The sequence below is a fragment of the Tamandua tetradactyla genome, chromosome 20, assembly GCF_023851605.1.
Source record: "Tamandua tetradactyla isolate mTamTet1 chromosome 20, mTamTet1.pri, whole genome shotgun sequence".
Classification (NCBI taxonomy): Eukaryota; Metazoa; Chordata; class Mammalia; order Pilosa; family Myrmecophagidae; genus Tamandua; species Tamandua tetradactyla.
Window position 1 is genome coordinate 60,188,896 of NC_135346.1, and position 27,658 is coordinate 60,216,553.

Below are 27,658 nucleotides of genomic sequence, written 5' to 3' on the forward strand. Positions count from 1 at the left end.
GACCAGAGATGCGACCTTGGAGGCTCTCTTGGGGATTCAGTCCCTGCCATGGCAGGACGGAGGGCTGCCCCTGGGTCCTGGGCCAGGGTACCACATGGGGCTCTGACATATTCTCTCTCCCATGGCTCGAAATCTCTCACAGAGGCAGCCAATACCGTTATCACTGATCGATAAGACACGTCCGGCTTGTGAGTTGCAGACCCAGGATTTGGATCCATGTTGGATTTATTTAAGAGTACCTTGCTACCTTCTGCCTCTCTCCATCTAGCATGTGTATTTGTGACTGTTCTAGTTTGCTAGCTGCCAGAATGCAATATACCAGAAACGGAATGGCTTTTAAAAAGGCAAATTTAATAAGTTGCTAATTTACAGTTCTAAGGCCAAGAAAATGTCCCAATTAAAGCAAGTCTATAGAAATGTCCAATCAAAGGCATCCAGGGAAAGATACCTTGGTTCAAGAAGGCTGATGAAGTTCAGGGTTTCTCTCTCAAGTAAGAAAGCACATGGTGAACACAGTCAGGGTTTCTCTCTTGGCTGGAAGGGCACATACAGGACACAGCGTCATTCGCTAGCTTTTTCACCTGGCTTTCATGAAAGTCCCTGAGAGGCGTTTCCTTCTTCATCTCCAAAGGCCGCTGACTGATGAACTCTGCTTCTTGTGGCTATGTCGTTCTGCTCTGCTCTCTCTGAATCTCTCATTCTCCAAACTGTTTCCTCTTTTATAGGATTCCAGTAAACTAATCAAGACTCACCCAAATGGAACTGGAACATCTAATCCAGTTTAACAACCACTCTTGATTGAGTCACATCTCTGGGGAGATGATCTAATTACAGATTCAAACATACAGTACTGAATAGGGATTAGAAGAAATGGCTGCCTTTACAAAATGGGACTAGGATTAAAACATGGCTTTTCTAGGGGACATACCTCCTTCCAAACCAGCACAGTGACTTTCAGACTTAGCAACCCACAGCAAGAAAAACCCACATGGCCATCAAGATCACACAAGCAAACATAAACAAAAATGTCACTCCAACACTTTTTATTCCAGTCTATACTACTTAGAAAATTTTAAATTCTAACTGCAATCCACTGAGCTGTTTTCATATGCCCCAGTTAGGTCAGGACCTACAGTTTGAAAAATATCTACCCACCTCCCCTACCTGCATTTATCCCCATGCAACACTCAGAAAGAAAAGGGACAGAGGAAAGAGGAATGCTTCCCATCTTACACATTTTGCAGATCACCCAAATATTCAGCTGCAGATGTGAATCTTTTCCCCCGTGGTAACAACAGCTCCTGGACTCCAGACCTGTTTATGATTCTTGTCATTACTTCCTCCTATGAACACCTCAGAGGGCCCAGTTAAGGTCAGCTCACACTCCCTGGCTGGACCATAAAACCCTCTCCCCCTGGGCCTGTATGGGGATCATCCAGTTTGAAAATTCTTAATGCTTAAGAACGGGCCTTAGCTTTGTCTGTGTGCCATCTCTGACTGCGCACTGCCCATCTCAAGGCCAGAGGCCTGGGTCCTGGGTGGTTTGGGACCCCTGCGGATCCAGCCTATCCCAAATTCACACATTTGCTGATCCAGCATGTATTTACCATCTGCTGCATTGAGGATTCCACAGGTAAACCTGGGCCCTGGCCCTCCAGAAGCCCATAATTTCTGGCAATGCAGTAAGAACAGGCAAACAAGGACAAGAACAGGAGTATCCTCAAACTACCCCAGCAGCAAAGGAGAGGGAACCCATGGGGATAAGCTGGCTGTGGGGAGAAGCTGGATCCTTAGCGCATGAGTGGGAGTTTGTCTGTCTGTCTCCGCTATCAGGCAGGAATTCAGAATATTCACAGCCACACACCTCATGGGAACAAAACTCCTGAAAACAGCCAAAATGTCCATCAATGGGCAAGTGGATGACAAAATGGGGTAAAGTCATATGATGGAAATATTACATTGTGGTCACAATGAGTGACAAGCAATAATACAGATGACTCTTAATAATATATCACAAAAAGGAGGAAAACCAGTCCCTCCCCCAATTTTTTATTTGATTCCCAGACCATGCACCCCTCCCTAAAATTTTTTTTTACAACTAAAATTCACGATTTTTAGGATTGGAGGCACATGAGATAACATTATATAAAAAGGAAAGCAGGCAAATAACAGTTTCAACCTGGGCGGGAAGGCAGCGATGGGGTGGGATGTTGACTTTTGTTATGGACAAGGGGTCCCTGGGTGCTAAGGACAGTATTATAAATGCATAAAATGAAGCAAAATGCAGAAATGGCCTTGAATAGGCAAATGATGAGAGAGTGTTATCAATCGTGGAGTGTAATGAATCCATTCCTATGTATCCGAAGACTAAAAAAGAGGAAGTTCCTTATATTTGGCAAATGTACAAAAGGAGGCAGAGAATGATAGACAGTGGTTACCTCTGCGCATGTGGGGGGCAGGGGATACAGGTGAGTGTGGAAGTCACTCTGCTGCTTGTTATATTAATTTCTGGACTATCCTACATGTTTGGAATGTTATATAATTTTTAGATGCTGAGTTAAATTAATTGTAAAACAACAACAACAACAAAACAAGTCCAGTGCGGAGAAAGTCTCTTTCCTGAGACTAGCACATGATGCAAACTGCTGATCCAAGGATGCAAGGAGCTCTTGGCAACCCCATATCCCAGCCTCCTCAAACTCTCTTGGAAGAGAGGCAGGACTGAGAGAAGGGGCACCAAAGCCACATCCTGTCATGTCGGCGCGGGCAGGTGTGCCTGATTCATAGCCCAGCCCCAGGCCTGGCCCAGGTCTCAGAGGAAATGCCTTCAGAATGAATTCTCTCTGATGCACAGCACATGGACCACACCTTTGCGAAAATCCCAGAGTATCTTCCGATTTTGAGATGTGAATTATCAGCATGTTCAGTTTCTGGGGCAGCTGAAGTGCATAGGGACATACCAGACAACTTGGCTACCGCATCCCCGGAGCCCATCACCAAGTCAACTTGTCCGACATTTGGGAAGTCTGAGAAATAATACATTTTACCGCTCGCTGACGGAGAAGACAATTCTAATGCCAGAAATACCCAGGCTGAACTACATACACACCTAAATTCTCAGTCACAGTCCAGACAAAATTCCCATTTGGGCAAAGGAAACAGTCTTCCACTATGGAAAAGTCACTTTGATATGAATCTGGATTTGAGCCATATGGATTAAAAATGAACAAATTCTGGTTTTATGCAGAGCTGTCCTGGTCTACACCAGCAAAACCAAAGAGAGATGAGATTATTTGAATAATCCAGACTATGTTTCCTGCACCCTTCCTGTACTTCCTCCCAAACAGGTGAAAACATAAACAAAAAGCATATTCACCGGACAATTTATCACCCCTCCCCGAGTCTGAAACAGAGGCAGATTCACAATTTGAATACAGTTAAGCATCTCCCATGGCCTCATATCCCCCATTTCTCTATCTTTAAAATGGGACTGGCACAACTTCTCTACAAATTTAAGCCTTTAGTATTATTAACCATCTCTAGCAATTTGGGGGTTTTGTTTTGGTTTGAGTCCTCCACAAATACCACCATCTTCATCAAACCAAGTCCTTTTCATCGTGGTGGAATCTTTGCCTTAGTGGACCTGCCAGAGAAGACATAGATGAAAGGGCCCAGGGGGTCCATAAGACACAACTGCCTGAGTCACCAAAGTGAAGCATATCTTCATGACATCCTCAGCAGTGTTTGCTGCCCACAGCAGTTCTGAGCAAACAGCAGAGAGAAGCGCCAGGGCCCACCAAGGCAGGAAGGACCTACCAGGTAAGGAGGGAGGGTTCACATACCTGGTGGGCAGACGCACTCAGATGGAGCTTCTCGAATGGTCCGAGGCTTGACTAGTCCGTCCAAATTCTGAACCCGGAAGAAAGGGGAAAGAAAAAAAATGATGCTGAGTATCAGAACAGAGAGGAGTAGAAGTGTTCAAAATCAGCCAAAACATAGTAATAGAAAACCTGAAGTGATGGTTTGTTTTAGTCTGCCAAAGCTGCCAGCATGCAACACACCAGAGATGGACTGACTTTTAATAAGGAGATTTATTTAGTTAAAGATGTATGGTTCTTCAGAGGAAAGGCAGCTAACTTTCATCTGAGGTTCTCTCTTACACGGGAAGGCACACAGTAACGTCTGCTGGCCTTCTCTCCTGGCTTCTGGGTTCCAGTGGCTTTCCCCCAGGCAATTTCTTTCTGCATCTCCAAACATCTGGGCTGAGCTGACAAGCTCTCTTCTGACCACTCTCTTTTAAGACTCCAGCCAATTACATTAAGCCTCACTCATTTGGAAGACACTCCCCTTAGCCAACTGCATATATAATCAGTCATAGATGAATTTCACATACTGATCATTTAAGGCAACAGAAACAGAACAACGCAGTATCATTACCTGGCCAAGTTGACACCTGAACCTAACTACCACAGTGGTTGATGAATGGAATAAAGAAATTGCATAAAATCTGTTGTAAGACAGATGGAGGTATTTTCTTTATTAAATTATTCCTATAAGAAAACGTATATTTGTAAAAATGATTTACTTGTCAAGCAATTGCACAATCAGAGCTGAATTGTAAGCTATGCTTGTAATACCTAGTTATTTTGGAAGCTTTGTACAATGAACTTGGGATAGATGACCAATAAAAGCGATGAAACAAACAAAAAATAATAATTACTGAGACTTCTGTACCCAGCCAAGATAGAGCAGCAGAACTAAGAAAAAAAAGCAGCCAAAGCTGACTTAACTGGAAAGCTGTGCAGGGGTAGTGTTCTGTGGGAGAACATTTCATAAAAGCTCCTTACATTCAACAAACAACCGTAGAATGCGAGGAGAAGCACACATGAAAACTGAACAGTTATCGGCCAGTCCCGGTGAAAGGGGAGGCAGGCGGCGGGTGTCTGCGTCGCTACCACATTTGCAAATATAACACCAAGAGTTAAAAACAGCGTCCTGTATATCAAGGAGAGCCTGAGTTACTGGGTCGTGGAGTCAACACGCAAAAGGAGGAAAGAGCAGATGGCGGGCTGGGGAGAACAAATTGAGGGGGCCCTTGAGCAGCTTTCTGGGCTCATCTGCACCCAGGAAGCCCCATGACCCCCCAGCTGCCGCCCCTCTGACCCGATGGCCCAGCCTAGCCTTCCCTGATGACAACATTTTTCTTTCTTCTTTCGACTAGGGATCCTCAGCCTAGAGAATTTGGATCAGTACAACTCAATGAGAATCTCTACACATGCCCAGCCCCATGAGACGTTTGAGTGAAGGGAAAAGAATTATCATAGAAATAGAGTCAAAAGGCATAGCTATGGAGGTGGTGCGACGGTGGCTCAGTGGTAGAATTCTCGCCTGCCATGCCAGAGCCCCAGGTTTGATTTCCGGTGCCTGCCCATGCGGGAGGGAAAAAGAAGTCATAGCTATGGGATGATGCAACCTCCCAGGTAAAGCTCTGGCCCGAGCTTGGCCGGTGACTGGACCCTCAAGGCAACCTGTGAGGTTGGAAATGCGGTTCCTGCCTTGTGGATGAGAGGTGTGACCCAGGCTAGGGTTGAAAAAGAAGTAATTAGTCCCAAATTGCAAAACTACGTTCAGGGGAATGAAGTGATAGACCCCAAATCTCACAACTAGCTGGGGGTGAATTCTGATAAGGAAATACAAAATTAACCTTTCTCTAGAAGCAATCCCCACCCCAATCCCCGCCCTCCCCCCCAAAAAAATGAAAGGAAAGCACAAATGTGGTAACTTAAGTGAACAGTGCAATGCTATTCAGAATGGGTAGTTCAGGTCCAAATATAAACATGTAACATTTTTGGCACTGCCTTACAGGAGGTGAGATGAGCATCCCCTGGTCTTGAGTTCTTGCCCCTCAAGCCTGGAATTTTCACAGCAGGCAGGACCCCTGGCCAAGCTCTCTCTGTCTCCAGCTGAAACACTTAACCGTGGTTAACTCCTGCAGTCTGCAAAGCACCCCCAAAGTTCCAAAGCCATTGCCATCTTCTAGCCTCTCCCTCATTTTACTTTGGGCAGCAGAGGCACAGGGAGAGTGACCTGATACTAAAAGCACGAAGAAGTTAAGGTTGGCGGGGAGGTGCGGGCTGGGCACTGTCTGCCTTCTCCCCGACCCCTTCTCCCAAAAGGCCTCTCAAATGGCACTTCTACACCAATACTTAAGGTAACATGAGCAAGTGCTGGTTATTAATACCCGTGAAAGCAGTGCCACCACAGGCCAGAAGGTGCTCCAGGGTGGTGACTTCAGGTGCACCGATCCCTCCATCCTCGCCTCACCTTGGGGACCCCGCCAGGCTCTGGGCTGTCCCTACTGAAGTCGGAGCCTGGTTGGGTCTCAGGACACCAGACCTTCCTTGCATTCCTGGCTCTCCGCCTACCTGCCACCCACTTGTGCCCCCACCCTGAGATGCTCTGAACTGGAGCCTCCCAAGGGGCCAGGTCAGCCTGCCTAGGATAATTCCCTGCTGCCCTGCTGGCCCCACGCTGGCATGTAGCAGACCCGGTGAGCAGCCTGAGCCGGTCCTCTCACCCTGCAGCCTCCAAGGGGCCCCCCACTTCCCCCCACCCCGGCCATGATTGCCACAACCTCCCACCAGCTGGGGTGGGACCAGCTCCACTAAAGGCAGCTCCAGGTGACCCCCCCCCTCATCCCTCAACCAGGGGCAGAGTTCAGAGCCCAGGAAGCAGCCAAGGCTGGACTTTCAGAGGTTCCCTCGATGGGGAGATGCTGCAGAAGTTACCTGCAGATCCGGGCTTAAGCAGGACCCCAGAACTCACATTCCATGCTGCCCATTGTATTTGCAGATTTCAAAATTTACTTGGTAAAAAGACTCCGGCCTTCTGGTTTAAACCAATTTGTTCAGGAAGCTCTTCATTGTTGTCTTTTTGTTTACCAATGCTGGATAGAAGAGAAAGGGCTGGCCACAAGACTGATATTTGTTGTTGGTTTTTTTTTTTTTAACAAAAGCTGAAAACAATTACCTTCAAACAACTGCTATCACATCTGGGCCACTCTTCTAAAAATGGGGGCTTTATCAAATACTGATAGGAAACACAATTGCTCTTGATAAGCTCCTCTTAAAGTAAAAAACTAAATAGGAAACAACTGATTGAGGATGGGGGAATCTACTGCTAATGATAGTAGGTAGAATCACAAATTACTGGGACCCAATTTTTGTTGTCATTTACCCAACTCTTTATGCAATTGTTTTTCCAGATTAGATGGTGAATCTGTCAAGTTTTTATCTTCTATTCCTCTAGCCTCACCCCCAGACTCCTAACTTACTTCGAGTTTGAAATGTCCCTACCATGAATATAAAGTGAAATATTTGCATTCGAAACCCAATCCCACAATCTTTATTTCCACGCCTATTCTTTTTTTTTTAATTCTAAGAAAGTATTCTTTTGTGTCCAGGTTTATAAAAATGATTTAAAACTTCGACTTCTTAAATGCAATTATCCAGCCCCACCCCAGCATCTGCAAACAATATGGTGTTGGTTTTGCATATGCAAACAAGTCCTGACTTCAAAAGTAAATAAAAGAAGAGTTTCTGAGAAAAGACCAGAGCCTTTGGGGGCGTTCCTTCCAGAGAAGAGAATGAGGAGAATGAGAACTTCAAGTTTGGGGTGGGGTGGAGTGGGGGAGGGTGGCAGCATGGAGTGAAAACTAAAAAAGGAAAATGGTGGTTTTCAAAAAAATTTCATATGGTCAGATGATAAATGTCTTAGTGATCTGTTGGAGCTCTAGGCATTAGTCTTGAACACTTCACCAGATGTCCAATTACATCCTCAAACAGCTTCATTTCGATGAAATATAGATTGACATATAAAACAGGCATGTGATGATTTATTTGCAGAACTGCTGGGCTGAAAAAAAAAGCCATAGAGCCATTTCTCTCCTTTTGACTGAAAATTTCTACAACAGGGAATATCTCCTAAGGAAATAAATCAACAGAAGCAAAAAAGGATATGCAAAGCAACAGGGATACTTTGGTGAAGGATGGTGAATCCGTGCTGGGACTGGCGTATTGTCATGAAATATCACGAAGACAATGTAGCAACAAGGGAAAATGTTTACAGTACAAGAAATAAAATGTCGACATCGATGTAAAAAAATCAGGCAAAAACTTCCAAAACATGAAACCAGTCAGTTGTGTTGGGATTATGGTGATCTACTTTGTCAAAGAAAAAAATTGCTCAAGGCAATGTGAAACAGGCAAGGACGACTTTCTTCAAAGCTATATACAATACAGAAGAGAGAGACCAGAAGGCTTGTGTACGTGTGTGTATGTGAGTGAGAGACAGAAAGGTTATTGTGATAAAGAGAGAGAGAGATACCAAAAAGCTTTGGCCACCACAAACAGGAAGAGAGAGAAGATTCAACCTCCCTGAAGCAAAGGATGGAAGAGTTTTTTCAGGACCTGGATGAGCAAATGGAAACATATCACAGGGGGAGATCAAACAACGGGGTGTGTCCATTGCATGACGTTATCTCCTGAGTTGACTCAAGAAACTAGGTGGAACATATCCTATCTGTTTTGTAAGGGCCAAGATGACAGAGATCGGGGCCCAGGGCCAAGGAGAAGCTGTCTGAAGTCTACCGAAGCTAAGGAAAAGCTGAGGCCCTCTGGGACTGTAGCACAGTGAGTGGTGGATTTCTTAACCTGCGCTGTTTTCCAGGATCACAGGTAAAATTCAACTTCTTGAAGAGTCAAGATGATATCCTGAAAACTCCCTGATGAGTGCGATTTTTGGATGACAGACTAATGGTTCTTTCTCTTCAGGGAAACCAAATGCAAGGATCAATTCCTGTTAATACACACACACCACAAGCACCAGGGGAAAGGCTTGGAAAAATCAAACCCTCCCTTCCTCTGTTCCCTTCTCTCTCTCCCTCCCTCTCATCTCTTCAGCAACCCAACAGAGAAGCATTTTCCTAGTTTCTTTATAAATCCTTCTTCATACCCCATGACAGTGATGGTGATGAAGATGATAACTCTAGTAGCAACAAGCACAACCAGAATCAAGATTTTGGTATCTAAATACCATCCTCCAATAAAAGGAACTAAGGCTGTGTGGAGAAATGGCTGCTTCTAGGGCCAGGACAGAGAAAATATGAGATAAGCCTGGCATATCCTATCATGCCAGAAAGTAAGGAGGTGCTTTTAAAAAAAAACAATGACTGGATACATCAAAAGACAAATGTACAAGAGTCAACTCAGAAGAGCTCCCAAGGGCCACAGGTGAAACAACATAAGCAAAAATAAATAATATAGCATTGAGTTATCATCCAAAGAATAAATTAAGTATGCCTGAGTCCAGACTCACATATATAAATGATTGAATAAATCATTTAAGGGGTAAGGGACAAATCTTCCTTACAGAAAAATTCTGAGTAGGATATGTTATTCTTCTCCTTCAGTGTGGGCTGGACCTAGTGATTCCCCTTCCTAAGAACAGAGCACGGGTAGGATGGAGTAACTTCACAACAGAGAAAATGTGGAAAACGCTACCTGTACCAAATGATCAAGGCCAGCTTCCCCTGTGATAAGCCATGCTGACATCACATACCCCTTGATATGATTCCATGAAAATGACACTCTGCCTCAGTGGTATTCATCCCAAACACTCATAACCCAACCTAATTATGAGAAACATCAGACTAATCCAAGCCGAGGGACATTTGACAAAATTCCTGATCAATACTTAGTACTGTCCAGATAATGAAAGACAAATTGTGACAGAGAAACTGTCACAGACCAGAGGAGTCTAAGGAGACATATACAGCAAAGGGGAGCATAAGATGCTATGACTTTGGACAATAGTTTGGTAGTGTCTCGAAAAGTTAAACACATATCTCAGCTACTCCACTCTGAGGTATTTACTCAAGAGAAATGAAACCATATGCCCATATCTGTATGGACTTGTACCCAAATGTTCACTGCAGCTTTATCTATAATAGCCCCAAACTGGAGACAACCCAGTTGTCCATTAACACGTGAATGGATAAAAAGAATTATGGGATAGCCATACAATAGAATACTACTCAGCAATGAAGAAGAATGAACTACGGATATACCCAAAAATATTAAGGAATTACTCAATAATTATGCTGCATGAAGAAGCCAGACGGAAAAGAATATACATACTGTGGGATTCCATTCTTATGAAAATCCCAGAAAACGAAAACTAATCAATAGTGACTGAAAGCAAATAATGTTGCCTGATTGGAAAGTTGAGGTGAAGGGGGAGGAAAGAAAAAGAAGGAATATCAAGAGTCAGGAAGAAAATTTGGGGGAGTGATGTCCATTATCCTGATTGTGGAGATGTGTTTCACACGTGCACGCATATGTCAAAACTTATCAGACTACACATTGTAAATATGTGGACTATACCACATATACCTAGAGTTTAAAACAAAACAAAAAAACCCAGGTCACCACTTCCACACTTGGCCAAGATCTCATTTCACCACCCCGAGCTTCAGATTTAACCTCGGTCCCAGGTCAAAACCTCATGGCATAAGACAAAATGTGTGAGCCTCCAGCCCAGCCGAGGTATATTTGGCAAGAGCTTCGAGGAATGTGGGTTTAATTGGCGATTCTCATTGGCACACTGTGTGACTTCTTTCCAAACCGCGTCAGCACACATATTTCCCTACCAATCCCTGCTCAGTCCTGAAATACATGAGCGTGTTTTGAAAAGGTTTGATCTACACACAAAACGCAACTCTTGGGTAATCCTTAAATTATGTTCCCCTGCGTCATTTCTCAAAGGCCTATGTCCCCTTCAGCCAGAACCTACCTGCTAAGGTTCGCCACCCTGGGCTGACAGAAATCCTGTCCACCGCCTCGTGGGGGCAATGAACAGCTTCCATCAGGCTCTGATGCACTGACAAGAGCCTTCAGACCACCATGGCTGATTGCTGTGCCCACAATATGGGCCCCATTCCTTGTCCGTAAGGCCCAGCTACCCATGTCACGCAAGCACTTTTTAGTCGGCTCCTGCTCTCGCTCTGTCCACAGTCAATGTCGGGAGGCTTCTGAAAGGGTTGAATTGTGTTCCCCCAAAAGATATGCTGAAGTCCTGACCTCTGGCCCCATGAATGTAACGCTATCTGGAAACAGGGTCATTGTAGATCGAATTAGCTCATTGGGGCTTAATTGGGCAAAGGTGGGCCCTAATCCAATACAACTGGTGTGCTTACAAGCAGGGGAGAAGAGAAAGACACACAGAGAGAAGAAGACCACACAAAGTTGGAGGCAGGGATTAGAGTGATGCATCCGCAAGCCAAGGGATGCCAATGATGGCCAGCAGCCCTCAGAAGCCAGGAAAAGGCAAAGAAGATTCATCCCCTACAGGTTCAGACAGAGCAGGGCCCTGCCAACAACTGATTTCAGACCTCCAGTCTCTATAGCTGTGGGGCAAACTGTTGTCTGGAGCCATTCAGTTTGTGGTACTTGGTTACTGCAGCCCTAGGGGGCTGAGACAGGGTTCCCGAAGGCGTTGAACCTGAGTGGATGGCTTCATCCAATCATGCTTGTGTACACGCACACATATGCAAATACCCAGGTACACACTCACACACACATAAGCACTCGTGCCTACGCATGCACATGTGTGCACAATGTGCATGTGCATGTGTACATACTCATACACATGCAAACACCCACGTACACATTTGTACATGCGTGCATGCACACTCATGCACACTCTCACATCCCTTTAGTCCTCACATGGCACACATTCACTGCACGCTCTAGTTTCACGGCTGTGGTCTCTGGTCCTTCATTTGATCTCCTACAATACAGGTCTAAGGAAAAACTGTCGTAGATGTTAACAGTTCCTGTACCACACAAAAAGACACTTGAATAAATGGACACACCCTGTTTATTTTTATGTAATGATCCTCTCTCCTGCAGGCCCAAAGTCAAGCAGATTTTATTTTAATTGTCTTTTTAAACACATCAGAATGCATTCTAATTACCTTATGATTTGCTTTGCAACTCAACGGTGGAAATGAGTTCAGTTTTAGAAGTTGATATCCATTGAAAAGCACTTTTTTTCCTTCAGATTTTGTGGCTACAGCAGGAAAATAAAGATTTCCTCATGTACCAGTGTGAATGCAAACAGATGGATGTCAAGCCTCAAATTCACCAGGTCCATTTGGGGGTATTTGTGCCATGATGCATGATCATAAAAACAGACGATTTTATTTAACTAACGCAAACTAATTAGGTGTTTGGGTACCCTTTCACAATGATAAATCCATATCATCATTTTAATGATCTTAATAATTTGATTTTTATTTGGTCATAAATCTGAAATTTCCTAATTAAATGAAAAGCCACATTCTGCATAAATGAGAGACTGAAAAAAATAGGATTATGAAGTTAATTCAGTCTTTGCTTTTCTTCAACAGCCAAGACGTATTTCTCTGCTTGTTGACTTGGAGACTGGGCATGAGTTAGTACCTTTTCCACTTCTGTTTGACCTGAGCAGAATGGCAGAACACCAGGATTAAAAGCATCTTAAGGTCAGCCGTAAAACCTCGGAACCTCCTCTCCACTCAACCAACAGACGCAGACATTCCTTCTAAATTCAATCAAAGAAAACATTCGAGTAGGAACAACCATTTTCAGGGCGAGTATTCAGAGTGGAGCACTTTGTACACACATCAATTGATTTCATCTTCATGGAAACCTAACAAGGTAAGTATCCCAATCCCCATTTAACAGACGGACAAATCGAGGGTTGCAAAAACAGTCATTTACCCAAAGTTACACAACTTCGGAAATGCCAGAGCTGGGAGATGAACTTCGATCTGCTTCAAGCTAAAGTCTTCTCCACCACCCCACCCTGCTCGTCCTCCACTTTCTGAGGGCCTCCACACTTGCAAAAAAAAAGCTCCTACTGTTCCAAGTTAAATCATCCAAAAGGCAAACACACAAAAGATTCGCTAATCTGCCATGAGGCTGGAAAGGGCACTGGGCTAGAAGGCAGGCTACCAGGGGCCAGGTGTGTGCTGCCACCTGGGGTCACGCTGCCCTCCGCAGGAGGGGAAGGCCCACCTCGTGTTGCCTAAGAAACATGAGGACGTGTGTGCCAACTCTTCAGCCTCGTGCAAGCACATGGGAGGCACTCAACTGCTTTTCCCTGTAGGCGCTGGGAGTCAGCAGAGTCCCTTTCTTTAAAACTACATCTGCAAACTTATTTTTTTCTCCCAAAGGTTCGTGCTTACTCCTGAAATATGTTTCCGGACATGATGAAGAGATGTTTTCTGAGTGCCTGTGTCAACAATTAAAGATTAATACTCACCCTACACATGGAGAAAATCGAAAGGGGAAGGAGCTCGAGGTCGTGTGTGGCCCAGGGAGAACTTTCCGAAGTTACATTCATTCATTTAATGAGAAGCTACAACCATGGACCTCCCTCGCACTGCTAAATGCTGCTGGAGAAAGGTTTCTGCCTCAAACCAACAAATGAAGCTAATTCTGAGATTAAATCTTTAGAGGTTTTCCATAGCTTATTTTTAAGGCTTTCTTTAACATTCTTTATGTTTTGTTTTGTTTCTTGCTTTCAACAAGAACTGAAAAAAAATCCAATTGAAATAAAAAAATTCAATTAAAAGGTGTTTTTTTATCTTCTTTGTCCGTCACAAAGCATGAAGCACATCTTCACAACATTGCAAAAGTCTCAGATCTGCACAAGAGAAATGGGTGTCACAGACAAACTTGGATATTTGAAAATCAAAATAACAAGCAAAGCCCTGAAGACATTCTAGCTTCTACATCCTAAAGAAGAAAAAGTAAAAAAATGTACCCACAGAACTACTGACTGTACTGTTTTCTGGGCTAACAAAATGCGCAGATCCTCTTGACGGAATGCTATGCGCCATTAAACATGATTATAAAGACTGTGTATAGCACATGGAAAAACCTCTTTGATAGAAGGTTTAAATGCATAAAAGCAAGCTTAAGTGGTGTGCACCTAAGGTTAAAATTAGGCAATCCCACTGTTATTGGAAAGAAGTATGCAAGTACAAAAGCTTTGTGAATTTAATATCAAATTTATTTCTAATTATGTGCAGTCTGGATAAAATAAAAAGGATAGGTGATAGAGCGTTAAATGGAAAGGATTTCGTTATAGTCATTATTAACTACAAGCCCTGAAGGAATTACAGAAAGTAATAGAGAACTGGGGGAAGCATATTTTTGTTATAGTATTGTTAACTATAAGCTTTGAATAAATGTACAGAGTTGTAAAAAAAAGAAAAATTAGGCAATCCCACTTCTAGGTATATGCCCCAAAGAATTGAAAGCAGGGAGCCAAACAGATATTTGCACACTGATGTTCAAAGAAACATTAGCCAAAAAAAAGGCAAAAGGTGGAAGCAACCCAAGCATTTATCAACAGAAGAACGGATTAAAAAAAAAAGTGGTATATATACACGATGGAATATTATTCAGCCATAAAAAGGAATGAAGTTCTGATAACATGCTACAACATGGATGAACCTTGAAGATATCATGCTGAGTGAAATAAACCAGAGACAAAAGGTCAAATATTGTATGTTTCAAATACCTATAATGCAAATTCCTAGAGACAGAAGGCAGATTATAGAGTACCAAAGGATGCTAAGGGAACTGGGGTGGAAAGTTATTGCTTAATGGGAGCAGAGTTTCTGTTTGGAGTGATGAAAAAGTTTTGGTAATGGATGATGGCACGAAACCGCAAACGTCACTGTTATCACTTAACTGTATACATACAAGTTGCTAAAATGGAAAATTCCGTGGGCTTTAATTATCACCACAATAAAGAATTATTTAAAAATCAGGCTAGCACAAAGTGGTCCAGGGACAAGGATTGGAAGGGGATTCGGCAAAAAGTAACAGAGCCCTTGTTTTAGGGTGGTGAGATGATCAGTAACTTTAATCATGATAAATCAACCTACATTTTGATTATTAAAAAAAAAAATGAAAAAAGGAACAGGAAGGATGACAAAGTTGGTATACTATTTCCCAATATTGGGTAAAATCCCAGCTCAAGGAGGGAGCCGTGTGTCAGCAGTCCCAGGAGCTGGGGGGCTGATGAGCTTGTCAAGGAACAGAAGAAAGCACTCCATCTCCAACCAAGCTCATCAGTGCCTCGCGGAGTGACTGAGAATTATTTAGATAAAAGGAGAAGAGCGTGGAAAGCTGCGGCGAAGGGGAGGGCTTTTCTGTGGGTGCAGGATCATAAACACAGCTCTGCCGGACCCAGAAAGGCTAAAGGCAGCAGGACGCCGAGCTCAGAGCCTGTCATCGGCTGCACAAACTGTCATGCCAGGCCACCGTCCGCACCCTGTCAAACCTGGACAGAGTTCTCGGTCCCACCTCCCTTCTAGAAAACTGAGGGCTGCCGGGTGGGAGCCTCCTGACTCTGCCCAGAGCGTTTCCTCAGCGTTCTCCTCTTTCAAACTCGGCCCCCACCTCCCATACCACCAGGACACACTCACCAGCAACCTCCTGGTTACATGCACCTCACTGATCCAGGCCACCCCTCCACCCATCCCGGCCCCCGGGCTCCCCAAACAGGCCAGAGGGAAGAGGGGCACCTCCTTCCCTATGAGGACACTTCTTGGAAGCTGATGAAAGTAGACCCAGGAAAGTGGGTCCCGGGAGCAGGTGGCCCTGACCTGGGACCTGTCCACATGGCCCAGGCTGAGTCCTGAACTCATACAAAGGCCGAGCTGAGATGCCTGTTTGTTCTTTCAGCTCCTCTCTTCCAAGCCATCCTGAAGCCCACGAGCAAGCCTAGGCCTGGCCCTGTGTGTCTGGAGTAGGTCATTTTCTTTGTCAGGTGATGTTTTATTTCTCCCTCTGTAAAAGAAGGACTTCTCTCCAGTCATCTGATGAGGTGTGGTGGAAGATTTTTACGACTTTAAGTTATTCTGTATTATGAATGCATTATCAATAGAGAGAAATATAGGTTTTGATATCTCCAGGCAAATCCAAAGGTTTCAATACACATATTCTAATCACCTATCAAGTAAGTACCTACGAGCCTGTCCCACTGGGTCAAAAATCTTTTAGCTGGATTTCAAGCCATCACCTGGCTCCAGCTTGTTGCCCTAGCTTCTTTCTCACTAGTTGTTAGATGATTAGTTACTAATTTATCAGACCCCATGTCCTCTCCCGCTTCTTCTAATGACAATACCCCAAACTGTCCTTTAGGGAACCATCCCCCCCATTTCTATCCACTGAACTCCAATATGCCTGCATGTTAACACGTGTGGGTACATGTACACATGTGGGTAAACACTACACATACAGGCACACATTTTCAGGCACCCACTTGCAGGCACACACACACACACACACATCCAGGCACAAATTAGACACAGGCACACATACACACACACGGGCACACACCGAGCCTGGCCGATCAGAGAAGCCCACCTGCCCCACTGGTCTTAGTGATTGGCTCAGACTATCCATATTGGTCCATCAATGTAAATGAAGGGGCTTCTTCTGGGACTACTGGGAAAGAGATGCTCCAACTACGAGAAAGTGGACATGGAGCCACTGGCAGCTAACTTGCCACATTGCAGGAAGAGTCAGGCTACCCCTGAGGAACATGGAGCTAGTACGAAGAAATGCAAAGCCAAGGCACTTCTACCTGTGCCTGATCAGACATTCTTTTGGACTTCTAGGTTACTCAAGCCAAAAAATCTCCTTTTTAACTCAAACCAATCTGGGCTGGGGGTCCTGTGGCATTGCTGTTTGTGGCTGGTGGACATGAGAAATCTTCTAAGTGTTGCTAGGAAAGTTCCATCCCACGATTTAGGTAAAAGAGAAAGCTTCTCAGAAGGTGGGTCTTCTTCCTGGCCCCCTCCTTCTACCTTGGCTGCTCTTGTGTGAAGACATACAGTTGGAGCTGCAGAGCAATTTTGTAACCATGAGGAAAGGCCATGAAACTGGCGGAGACAACGACCTAGCACCCAGTTGTGCCTAGTCACTGAATGAATCCAGGATCTGCAGACTTCCAGGATTCTCTTGCTATGCAAGATAATTCAGTGAATGTATTACCACAATCAGAAATTCTGTTACCTGCTGTCAAAAACCACACTTACCGCTCAATCTTTCCTGTACATTATCTTATCTGTTCCTCACTACACCACCATTTTTATAGAAGAATAAGCTGAGGCTTAGGAAGTTGAAGAGGTAAAATGACATAGGTAGTAAATGATAGAGTCTTGACTCAAATTCTCCTGTTTTGATGAACAACCCTGTATCCCATATCCTTCTCTGCCTACTGGTATAACTTCATTCAGACTCTACAGATTCCCCCACTTCAAAAGCTCTGCCTCAGATCTTCAAAGCCAATGTGTAACAATTCCAGACCGTGCCTATGAAAGGAATGCCCTGATGCTGGCTCATTCTAAACATGCTGCGATTATTATAGAGCTTTCCCAAATTGTCACCAAAAAGAAAAAAAGAGAAAATAAGAGTGGAGAAAGTGAGTATGCCAGGAAGTAATTGGAAATAATTTTTTCTTTTGGGTCGGGAGCCAGGAAATGTCAAGGAAACAAATGTAGCTATGATTTATACCCCATCTCCAGTTGTACCATAGGATTCAAAAATAGGCATTTTTATCAAAATGTACACAGTACAAAAGATGACAAGGGACCAACTGCCACAGACACCGAAAAAATTTCCAGTTGATTCTGGATTTTACTTTAACTTAACCAATATATTCAGCTGATGGTAGGGAAGAAAAGCACTTGATTTTACCCTGAGTCTCTGGGCTTTTCTTGTTTTCAAACTCATTGGTCTGGACAATGGAAGGCCAGCAGCCAACAACAAATCCATTGTAAGCTGGAAATGGCCTCCTCTGAATACAACTAAATATTTCTTTAATCCTTGCATTAATTTTTTTACTATGTGCTCTAAATTTAAGCTTTTGTAACAGTGTAACTACAGGTGCAACTACAAGGAAGGGCAAGCACTTTAGGGTAAAACATTTAAGCAACCACTTTAGGGTAAAACATCAGACACTTGCTTTACATTTATATTTTTGGATCCTATTGAAGTTCCTATTGTTAAATGACTCCTTCTCTGAAATCTTATTTTTATAACCTGAAAATCATTTCTTTCATTTTGTCCCCTAGGAATCTCATGAATAATGACTCTTTTTATATATATATAGTTTCTTCAACTGCGCACATAAGCCAGTCTCACTCAGCGAAAATTAAAGCACAGCTCTTTTTCCAAGGGAACAAAAACAGTGAGTCCCCTGTAAACAGTGGCTTTTGTTGACTTTTTAATTTTTTTCTGACATTAAAGTTGTGTGTGGTTGGGCAAGAATTTCTTTTCTTTAATTTGGACATGGCTTCTGCCATGTACTCTGAAAAACAAGCTTACTGATAAAGGACGTGCTACAGGCACTCATGGCTACACAACCATGTCAGTGCTGGCTTAAAAAAAAAAAAAGCTTCACTGAGAACAAAATCAGAACTGAAAAACATCTTTCGAGGACAAATATGCTTTTCATTTAAAAGACGCTCGGGGCGGGCCATGGTGGCTCAGCAGGCAGAGTTGTAGCCTGCCGTGCCAGAGACCCAGGTTCAATTCCCGGCGCCTGCCCGTGCAAAAAAAAAAAGACACTTGGTTCAATATTTATTTGTCCTTTGGAGTAAATGGTTCAAAAAAGTATACATCCATTTAAATTCAATTACCGGTTTCCCATGATGTGTCTCCCAGAGCTCCCTCGTCACAGACAAGGATTCTCATGTCACCCGCCAGGCTGTGTACATTTCCCGTCGCCTACACTTGCCGGAAGAATAGATAGTAGTAGCAAGAACCAACTAACACTCTGGGAAAGAGATGGGTTCCCATAAGGGGACACCCAGATATTCAGAAGCTCAACCCTCAACTACATTCTGACAGCGCCAACTCTGACTCCATTTGGGGGGGTGGGGAAGGGGGAGCTGGCCAGCATGTAGTCTAAGCAGAACAGGATTCCAAGCTAACGCACCCTGCTGAATGATGCAGCAATTTCTCAAGTGGAAATCTCAGGAGTCTAACCTTTGTCTTTCTAATCAAGAGCCAAAAAAAAAAAAAGAAAAAAAATCCTTTGTCCAATTGTCCAGTAACTCATTGTTGAAGAACTATCGTTCATCCAAGTACATCACAGTGTTGCAGGAGGACACCCCGTGAAGAAGCAACTGCAAAGTCTCTCCCAGTTAAATCCACTGCAGCTCAGGACCCATGTCTCAACACTTCCCAGCAGCGGCTGCTTTCCCGCAACCCCTCCCTATTAGAATTGGCACAGTTGTAAGTTCCTTGTTGAAGGTTTTACCAGGATTTCTTATTTACTCCATCAGGAGCTTGCAGTTTATTTATTTATTTATTTTTACCAAGAAGGGCCTCCGATTAAAAAGAATGGCCACTATTATAGAACTAACAGGTAGCAACTTTACCGGCCCTCCATAAATCAATTCAACACCCTGGTTCGTAGGGACTTGCCAAAAGATAATGGGCGGCAATTACGAAACTAGCACCAGGAGTGGCGCTAGGGAAAGATTCCTGAATTCTGCAGGAACTCCAAGGGAAACAAAGGAAACCATTTCACGAAGGAGCAACTCTTCCAGAACCAACTAGAAAAGATGCAATGCTGGCTTAAGTTAAAGTGACTAAGAATAATCAGAAAAAGGAGATATGGTATGGAGTCTTCCTCGCCCATCTGCCTTAGGATTCCAAATGAACTCGACAATGGACACACAGTTTCATAAATTAATAAAGCCTGGCAGTTCGGCACAATTAAAGGAATTCACGTAACAGGCCTGCCCTCCCCCCTCCTCTGCCTTGAAACCCTACCTCTTTTCATACTACAATGGGGGATGTCCCCTTGAATAGCCAGCTGGAGATCTTGAGGAGCCTTCTCCAGAAGGAGGAGACCCTTGGAAGGAGGAGAAGAATCTAGGAATTGAGGCAAGCCTCTCCAGAGGTTCTCTGGTCAGCGGGAAACCAGCCTGCAGCTAGCCTGCCCTAGTTTTAGGGGAAGGGGGAATGCTGCACAAAAGATGCAGGTTTGATGAGTGAGGGTTTTGAGAGCCCAAATGCAAGGTTCTGCTTCGAAGACACACAAGAGCAACCTGAACCCTTAGAGGTGCCACAGAGTCTCACCTCTGCTGTGGAAATCAGGTTCCGGTATCGCCATGCAGTAGCTAAAAATCGGAATATCGGTTTTCTGTTCCCGACTGCTTTTCCTTCCCCTCATCCTATCATCTGACATGGGCAAGCCCCTGAACTGGGTTTCTCTGACTTTTTAGGGTAGGTTCTCCCGCAGGCTTTCATGGGGAATGGGATGTGGACTGGGCAGGCTGGACTAACCATAGACTCTTCCTGGGGCCGGGGCACACGGGTCTCTTGTGGTTTCTCTGCATAGCGGTCACTGCCCTGCTAGGGCCCCGCACTTCTCCAAGTAAACCCGGAACGACACTACCCGCAGGGGTTTCTTCATTATTCCGGGACTGGTAAGGCCGGCGCTACCGCAGGCGGGTAGCGGCCGGTCCCAGCGCACGCACCCGTGGACACGCGACACCACGACTGTCACTTCAAAGTCCGTGATCCTTCTATTCTCTCCCCGTGCTCGTCCCTAAAAGGCCCTTTTCGCTCTGGAAAGGGGACCCTGAGGCAGAGCGGAGACACGCGGCCCCCCACCTCTTGCCGGGACGCTGCTAGAGAGAGATGAGCGGCGGGTGCGAGAAAGGAAGATCGGGGGTTGTCACCTCCTGTCTCTGCCCCCCGCATCAGGTCACTCGGATGGACCGGCCGCAAAGGACCTGTCCTCAGGGGGTTGGCCACGCTGCCCCTCGGTCCCGGGCACGTACCCCCCCCCCCGAGTCCACACCCGCTCCCAGCGCGCCCGCGCCCCCGCGCCCCGAGCCCCCCTCACCTCGCGCAGCAGGCGCTCCAGGTGCGGCTCGGCCCAGGCGGCCAGGGTGCCGGGCGGCCCCCCGCGCCGCAGCAGTTCCCGCTCCTCCTCGAGCGCCGCCACCCGGCCCTGCAGCGCGGCAGCCTGGGCGCCCAGCAGCAGGCAGGCGGCCGCCGAGCCCACGGAGAGCAGCAGGCACAGCACGCTCACCGTTCGGGCCCCGGGCGCCGTCACGGGGCAACCCACGCAGCCGCCGCCGCCCGCCGGGCCGCTCTGCCGCCGGTCGCCGCCGCGCTCGCCGGGGCTCATGGCGCGCTTGGTGGCGTGGGGGGTCCCCGCGGGGGCGCTGCAGAGCTGGGCCACGGAGCGGGCGTAAGAGCCCCAGGCACGAGGGCGGGCGGGCGCCGGGCTTGGCCTCCGGGCAGCGGTGGAACGCGGCGCACGCCCCCTTCTCTGCAGCCAGCTCCTCCACAGCGGCCACTTTGGGCAGTTTCCTCTATGCAAATAGACCCGGCCAGAAAAGGAGCCGGGACCCACCCAGGGGAGGGGCGGCCCGTCCGGCCCTGCGCGGCGAGGGGGGCGGGGGCGGGAAGGGAGCTGCCTGACTCCTCGGGGGCGCCCGCCCGCCGGCCGTTGCCTGGGGGAGCCCACGCGAAGTGCGCACCTCCCCCCTCACCTGCCGAGGTCGTGGGGCTGCACCCACTCCCGCGCGCGCACCTCTGCGACACCCCAGCCCGAGTCTTCACTGAGGCGGGCAAAAGGTGCAAGGTGCGCCCGGCGACCCAGCGCACCTTCTGCCGCCCAATTCCTCGGGTGCATCCATGTATTGGGAGCACCCCCCCCCCCCAAGGTTGTTTATTATTAGCGTTTCTGATACTTCACAGAAGTTCAGCACTTCCAGCCCCGTGGTCAAGTCGAGCGGATCTGTCCTTAGACGGTGGCTTAGCGCCGCTTGGTGGCGGAAAGCCACATCTGAGCGCTCCCTGCTATAGACTGAGCAAAACCAAAAGATGCCTTGTTATTACCATCTTAATTCTCTCACCATTTATTATGTATCAGGCGTGGTGGCGCTGGAAGCAGAAAAATAAGACATTGTTGCCGGCCTAAGGAGGGTTTTCATTAAACAAACAACAACAGCAGAACGGAGACTATAACTAAAGGAAGAGATGGGTGAAAGGACTCGGACTTTTGTTGAGCTGATCGCTGAATTCTGTAAGGGAAGCGCAACTTGGCCAAAAATAATGACCCCAGTATACCCACATTTAACCTATACTGCTATTTTGCTGCAAATTTATCTCACAGGCCTTAAGGCGGGAAAGTTCCTAGGGCACAGCCGGGCATGGAGCTCGTTTGCCACTGACTCCCAAATTCCTGTCGCGCGTCTTCATATCCCAAAATGGTTCGCAAGTGACTTTTCCACCAACCGTTGTAATGACTGAATAAAAACAACAAACCACTAGCCCAGATCTCTGTAATTTGGGTAATCCCACATCTTTTTCTTTTATTTTTTTTGCCAAAATCTTTTAACATCCATCTTCCCACTCACTATTTTCAATTAATTTCTATACTTGTCTCCTGTGGATAGATGATTATTTATCGATTAAAACTGTTGAGGACCTTCTTAGTCCCACTATTTGGATGGAGAAAATTGCCTCTGAAATTGGAATAAAACAGAACTTGGTTGGCATCTCACCTCTGCAATTCCATATTTCCTAGCATAAATTGAAGTTAGGGCTAGGTATTTTTTTCAGAAGTAGGTCTTGTCCTGTGCTAAAATATAGTCTATACCCAATAAATGGTCTCAAAAGTACACGCTAGGGATGCACGGATATTTCAGTGGTAGAATGTTTACCTGCCATGTGGGAGACCTTGGTTAGATTCCTGGCCCCATGCACACACACACACACACACAAGTACCTGCCTGGCAAACTTCATTCTTCCCTCTCTGAAAAGAGGCCGGTACAGTATCACAAGTAAGCATTTAATTCTTACTGCAAACAGGTAAATAGCCCATCACTTATCTATACTACTGCTACTGCATGTATTTTTGACCAAGTTCCAGAAGCTTCCATATGTTGAGCAAGCCAAGGTCTGGCCTTGTCTACTGCCTTACCAGCAGGAATATCCTGCTTAGACCTTTGACAGCAAGCTCTCCTTTTTCCTTCAAGTCATTACTCAAATGCTGTTGCTTCCAAAAAGCTTTCCTAGATTGCCCAATCTAAGGTGGGCAGCCCCTCCGTCCCCTGCGAAGTGAGCGATGAGAGCAACCATCACAGACCGAAGTCGCCCTTTTATGAACTCTACCCCTTTCGTCTCATTCACCACTGTTTTCTAGAAGAACAGTAGCTGGCACATACTTGGTACTCAGTAAAATTTTAAGTCAATCAAGGAAAAGTGAAAATATGTTTACTGACTACAACTTATTTTAAAAAGCAGAAAGGAAAACTTTATATATTACTTCTCAGCTGGGGTCCTGCTATAACAAATACCACACACCAGTTGTCTTCAACAATAGTTTTAAAGGCTAGAAGTCCGACACCAAGGGGCGGGCAAGGCCATCTTTCAGGAGATGGTGCATGCATTAAATCATGTAGATACTGTATGCTCAATAGGAAGGATGCATGGGTTCAGGAACCAAGGGACGGAAGCATGCATGGCCCCACTTACCAGCACTCCCCATGACCCACTAGGGAATGCTGTATTTGCTGCCCCACAACTGTGGGCTCTGTGGGTTTGGAGGTCCTATTCTGAAAGGGAGTAAATTTTTGCCAAGGGGGCACAGCAATGATCCCATTGATCGATAAGCTCTGGTTGGTGTCTAAGACACTTTGAACTCTGTGTCCAGGCACTAGCAATCAAGGAGAGGAGTTGCCATTTTGGCAGAAGCAATTGGCCCTAATCAGTAGGAGGAGGTCGAGCTGCCTTTATACCGTGTGGCCAGGGACTAATATGCCAGGCATCATGTGATACCTCTTTTCCCTGTTTGGACTGTGAACAGAAATGTCAAGACCCCTGGCCTGATGATGGACAAGGGCTGAGACTCTTCAGGATAAAAGGGGTGTATGTTAATCGGGGTTTTCTAAAGAAACAGAACCAACAGGAGCTATCTGTAAATATAAGATTTATAAAGATGTCCCATGCAACCGTGGGAATGCAAGAGTCCAAAATCAGCAGGGCAGGCTATGAAGCTGGCAGCCCTAGAAAGGGTCTCGATAACACTCCACAGAAGAGGCTCACTGGCTGAAGAAGCAGTGAAAATTCTCTCTTCTTCCCTAAGGGTCTTCAACTGATCAGATCAAATCCAACTGATCGATATCTCATTTGTAGGACACATGCCCTTAGTTGATTGTCATCAGCCACAGCTACAATCAGCTGACTGATGATCTAAAAACAAGTTTTCCAGTTTATCAACCAGCCATTAAATATTCTTGCAGTAATGGTTAGGCCACTAACATCACAGTCCACCCCTTGTCAACTTGGCAGTTGAAACATGCTTAATTTCTAACTAGAACACAGTAACTGCCATAGGTTTCACCTAACAATACTCAACTGTCCTGCGTGCAACCAGAAATATACTACATGTCCCCATAACAGGGTGCAAGTCCTTAGGTAACTTTCACTTTTAAACTTGATATTCTGTAACTTAAATACTCTAAGAAGAACAATCCAAATTATGTCATATGATAAGTAGAAAACAAGGTATTTGCTTTATGTATAAATACAAACATACTCATAACAAAACAGGGAGGATTAAATATTCATACCAGTCCCTGCAAACCCATATCCATAGTATGTGTCTATTCCAGTTACAACAAATTTCTGCTCTGTCCATGATAGAAGTGGTCCAATGTAATCAACCTGCCATTAGGTAGCAAGCTGGTCACCTCAGGAAATTGTGCCATATCAGAAACTGAGTGTGGATCTCTGCTGCTGGCAGATTGGGCACTCAGTAGTGGCCATAGCAGGTTGGCTTGGTGAATATAAGTCCATATTGTTGAGTCCATGCATAACCTCTATCCCTACTACCATGCCCAGTTTGTTTATGAGCCCATTGGGCAATGGCAGGAGTGGCTGGGGAAAGAAAATGACTTGTATCCACAGGACAGGTAATCTTTTCCACTTGATTATTAAAGCCTTCCTCTGCTGAAGTTACCCTCTGGTGTGTATTCACATGGGACACAAATATCCTCATGTTTTTTGCCCACTCAGAAAAGTCTATCTACATACTTCTTCCCCAGACTTCTTTGTCACCAATTTTCCAGTCATGCTCCTTCCAAGTCCCTGACCATCCAGCCAAACCATTAGCAACAGTCCATGAGTCAGTATACAAATGCACCTCTGGCCAGTTCTTCCAAGCAAAACGAACAACCCGGTGCACTGCTCAAAGTTCTGCCCACTGGGAGGGCTTCCCCTCACCACTGTCCTTCAGGAACATCCCAGAAAAGGGCCGTAGTGCTGCAGCTGTCCACTTCCAGGTGGTACCTGCCTATCATGCAGAACCATCTGTAAACCAGGCCCGAGATTTCTCTTCCTCATCAACTGACTATAAAGAAACACTAAGAGGCCATAGCTCTGGTCTGGGAAAGAGAAGGTAATGTGGCAGAAGTGGGGGTCATGGGCAGTTGGGCCACTTCCTCAAGTAACTTACTTGTGCCTTCAAGACCTGCTCAAGCCCTATCTGTTATTTACCATTTCCATTTTATGATGGAGTGCTGCTGTGCACGCCCAATTTTATGTCTTGGTAGGTCAGAGAACACCCAGCTTGTGAAAGGCAACTCAGGTCTCATGGTAACTTGGTGGCCCATGGTTAAGCGTTCAGTCTCTACTAAGGCCCAGTAGCAGGTCAAAAGCTGTTTCTCTAAAGGAGAGTAGTTATCCACAGCAGATGGTAAGGCTTTACTCTGAAATCCTAGGGACCTGCCAAAGGCTCCAGACAGCATCTCTGTTTGCCACTGACACTTCAGCACCATTAGATCTGCTGAGTCATGTGGTCCAAGTAGCACAGCACCTTGCACAGCAGCCTGGACTTCTCACAGAGCCTCCTCTTGTTCTGGTCCCCACTCAAAGCTAGAAGCTTTTCTGGTCACTCAGTAAATCGGCTGGAGTCACACACCCAAATGAAGAATATGTTGTCTCCAAAATCCAAAGAGGCCAACTAGGCATTGTGCTTGTTTTTTTGGTTGAAGGAGGGACCAAATAAACAGCTTAACCTTCACCTTAGAAGGGATATCTTGACATGTCCCAGACCACTGGACACCTAGAAATTTCACTGAAGTGGAGGGCCCCTGTATTTTTGTTGGATTTATCTTCCATTCCCTGACACACAAGTACCTTACCAATAAATCTGGAGTAGTTGTTACTTCTTGCTCACTAGGTCCAGTCAGGATGACACCATCAATATAATGGATCAGGGTGATGTCTTGTGGGAGAGAGAAATGATCAAGTTCCCTGCAGACAAGAGTATGACATAGGACTGGAGAGTTGATATACTCCTGAGGCAGGAAAGTGAAGGTATATTGCTGACCTTGCTCTGAATGCAGACTGTTTCTCATGGTCCTTACTGGCAGCTATTGAGAAAAAAGCGTTTGTCAGATCAATAGCTGCAAACCAGGTCCCAGGGCAAGTGTTGATTTGCTCAAGCAATGATACCATATCTGGACCAGCAGTCGGAAATGGAGTCATTTCTGGTTAAGTTTACAATAGTCCACTGTCACCCATCAAGACCCATCTGTTTTCTGCATGGACCAAATAGGAGAGTTGAAGGGGAATGTGGTGGGAATCACCACCCCTGCATCCTTCAAGACCTTAAAAGTGGCAGTAATCTCTGCAATTCCTCCAGGAATCCAGTATTGCTTCTGATTCAATATTTTGCTAGTTAGGGATAGTTTCAGTGGCTTCCATTTGGTCTTTCCTGCCATAATAGCCCTCATTCCATGAGTCAGAAAATGATTGTGGGGATTCTGCCAATCGCTCCATATGTTGATTTCAATTACACATTCTGGAACTGGGGAAATAATGACAGAATATGTCCAGGGACCCACAGGACTCACTCTGATATGGACTGAGCTAAAACTCCATCAATAACCTGGCTTCCATAAGACCCTACTCTGGCTGGTGGACCAGAGTGATGTTTTGGGTTTCCTGGAATTAGTGTCACTTCTGAGCCAGTATCCAATAATCCTGAACTATCTGATCATTTCCTTTTCCCCAGCGTACAGTCATCCTGGTAAAAGGCCATGGGTCTCCTTAATGAAGACTGGGAGGAAGGTTAACAGTGTAAAGTTGTGGTATTGTAATAGGGTCCTTTCCCAATGGTACCTGGACCTCCCCTCATTCAAGGGGCTCTGTGTCTATAATTGTCTCAAGTCTGGGAATTGATTAAGGGGCTGTGACTCTCTGTTTTTGTAATTCAAGTTAGACTTCTGTTCACTTGACCTACAATTCTCCTGCTTATACAGCTCAAACAAGAATTTAGTAGACTGCCTATCTATTTTACTTCTAGGTACCCTATCATCTACTAGCCAATGCCACAAGTCCCTGTGAGTCAGATTATTTTGCCTGCTGCATCAAGTCTGCTGTCCATTATGGTGGCCACATCCACCTTGTCTATGGTGATTAACTGTTGCCATCTGGCTTCTGCCAACTTGGATTCCCATCACCCTCATTGTATTTAAGGATTCCAGCTCAGTGA

General features: G+C 45.5%; 1 protein-coding gene across 1 annotated transcript in view; it reads right to left on the minus strand.

The window, feature by feature from the left end:
• The window catches only part of COL23A1 (collagen type XXIII alpha 1 chain), a 399,604-nt gene extending 378,328 nt beyond the window's left edge, over window positions 1-21,276 (minus strand). Inside the window, exons 1-2 of the mRNA XM_077137823.1 lie at window positions 20,989-21,276; window positions 3,843-3,909 (exon numbers count right to left, since the gene is read on the minus strand). Of these exons, the coding sequence (XP_076993938.1) occupies window positions 3,843-3,909; window positions 20,989-21,276 (355 nt within the window). The remainder of the gene's footprint in view (window positions 1-3,842; window positions 3,910-20,988) is intronic.
• Between the last annotated feature and the right edge of the window lie 6,382 nt (window positions 21,277-27,658).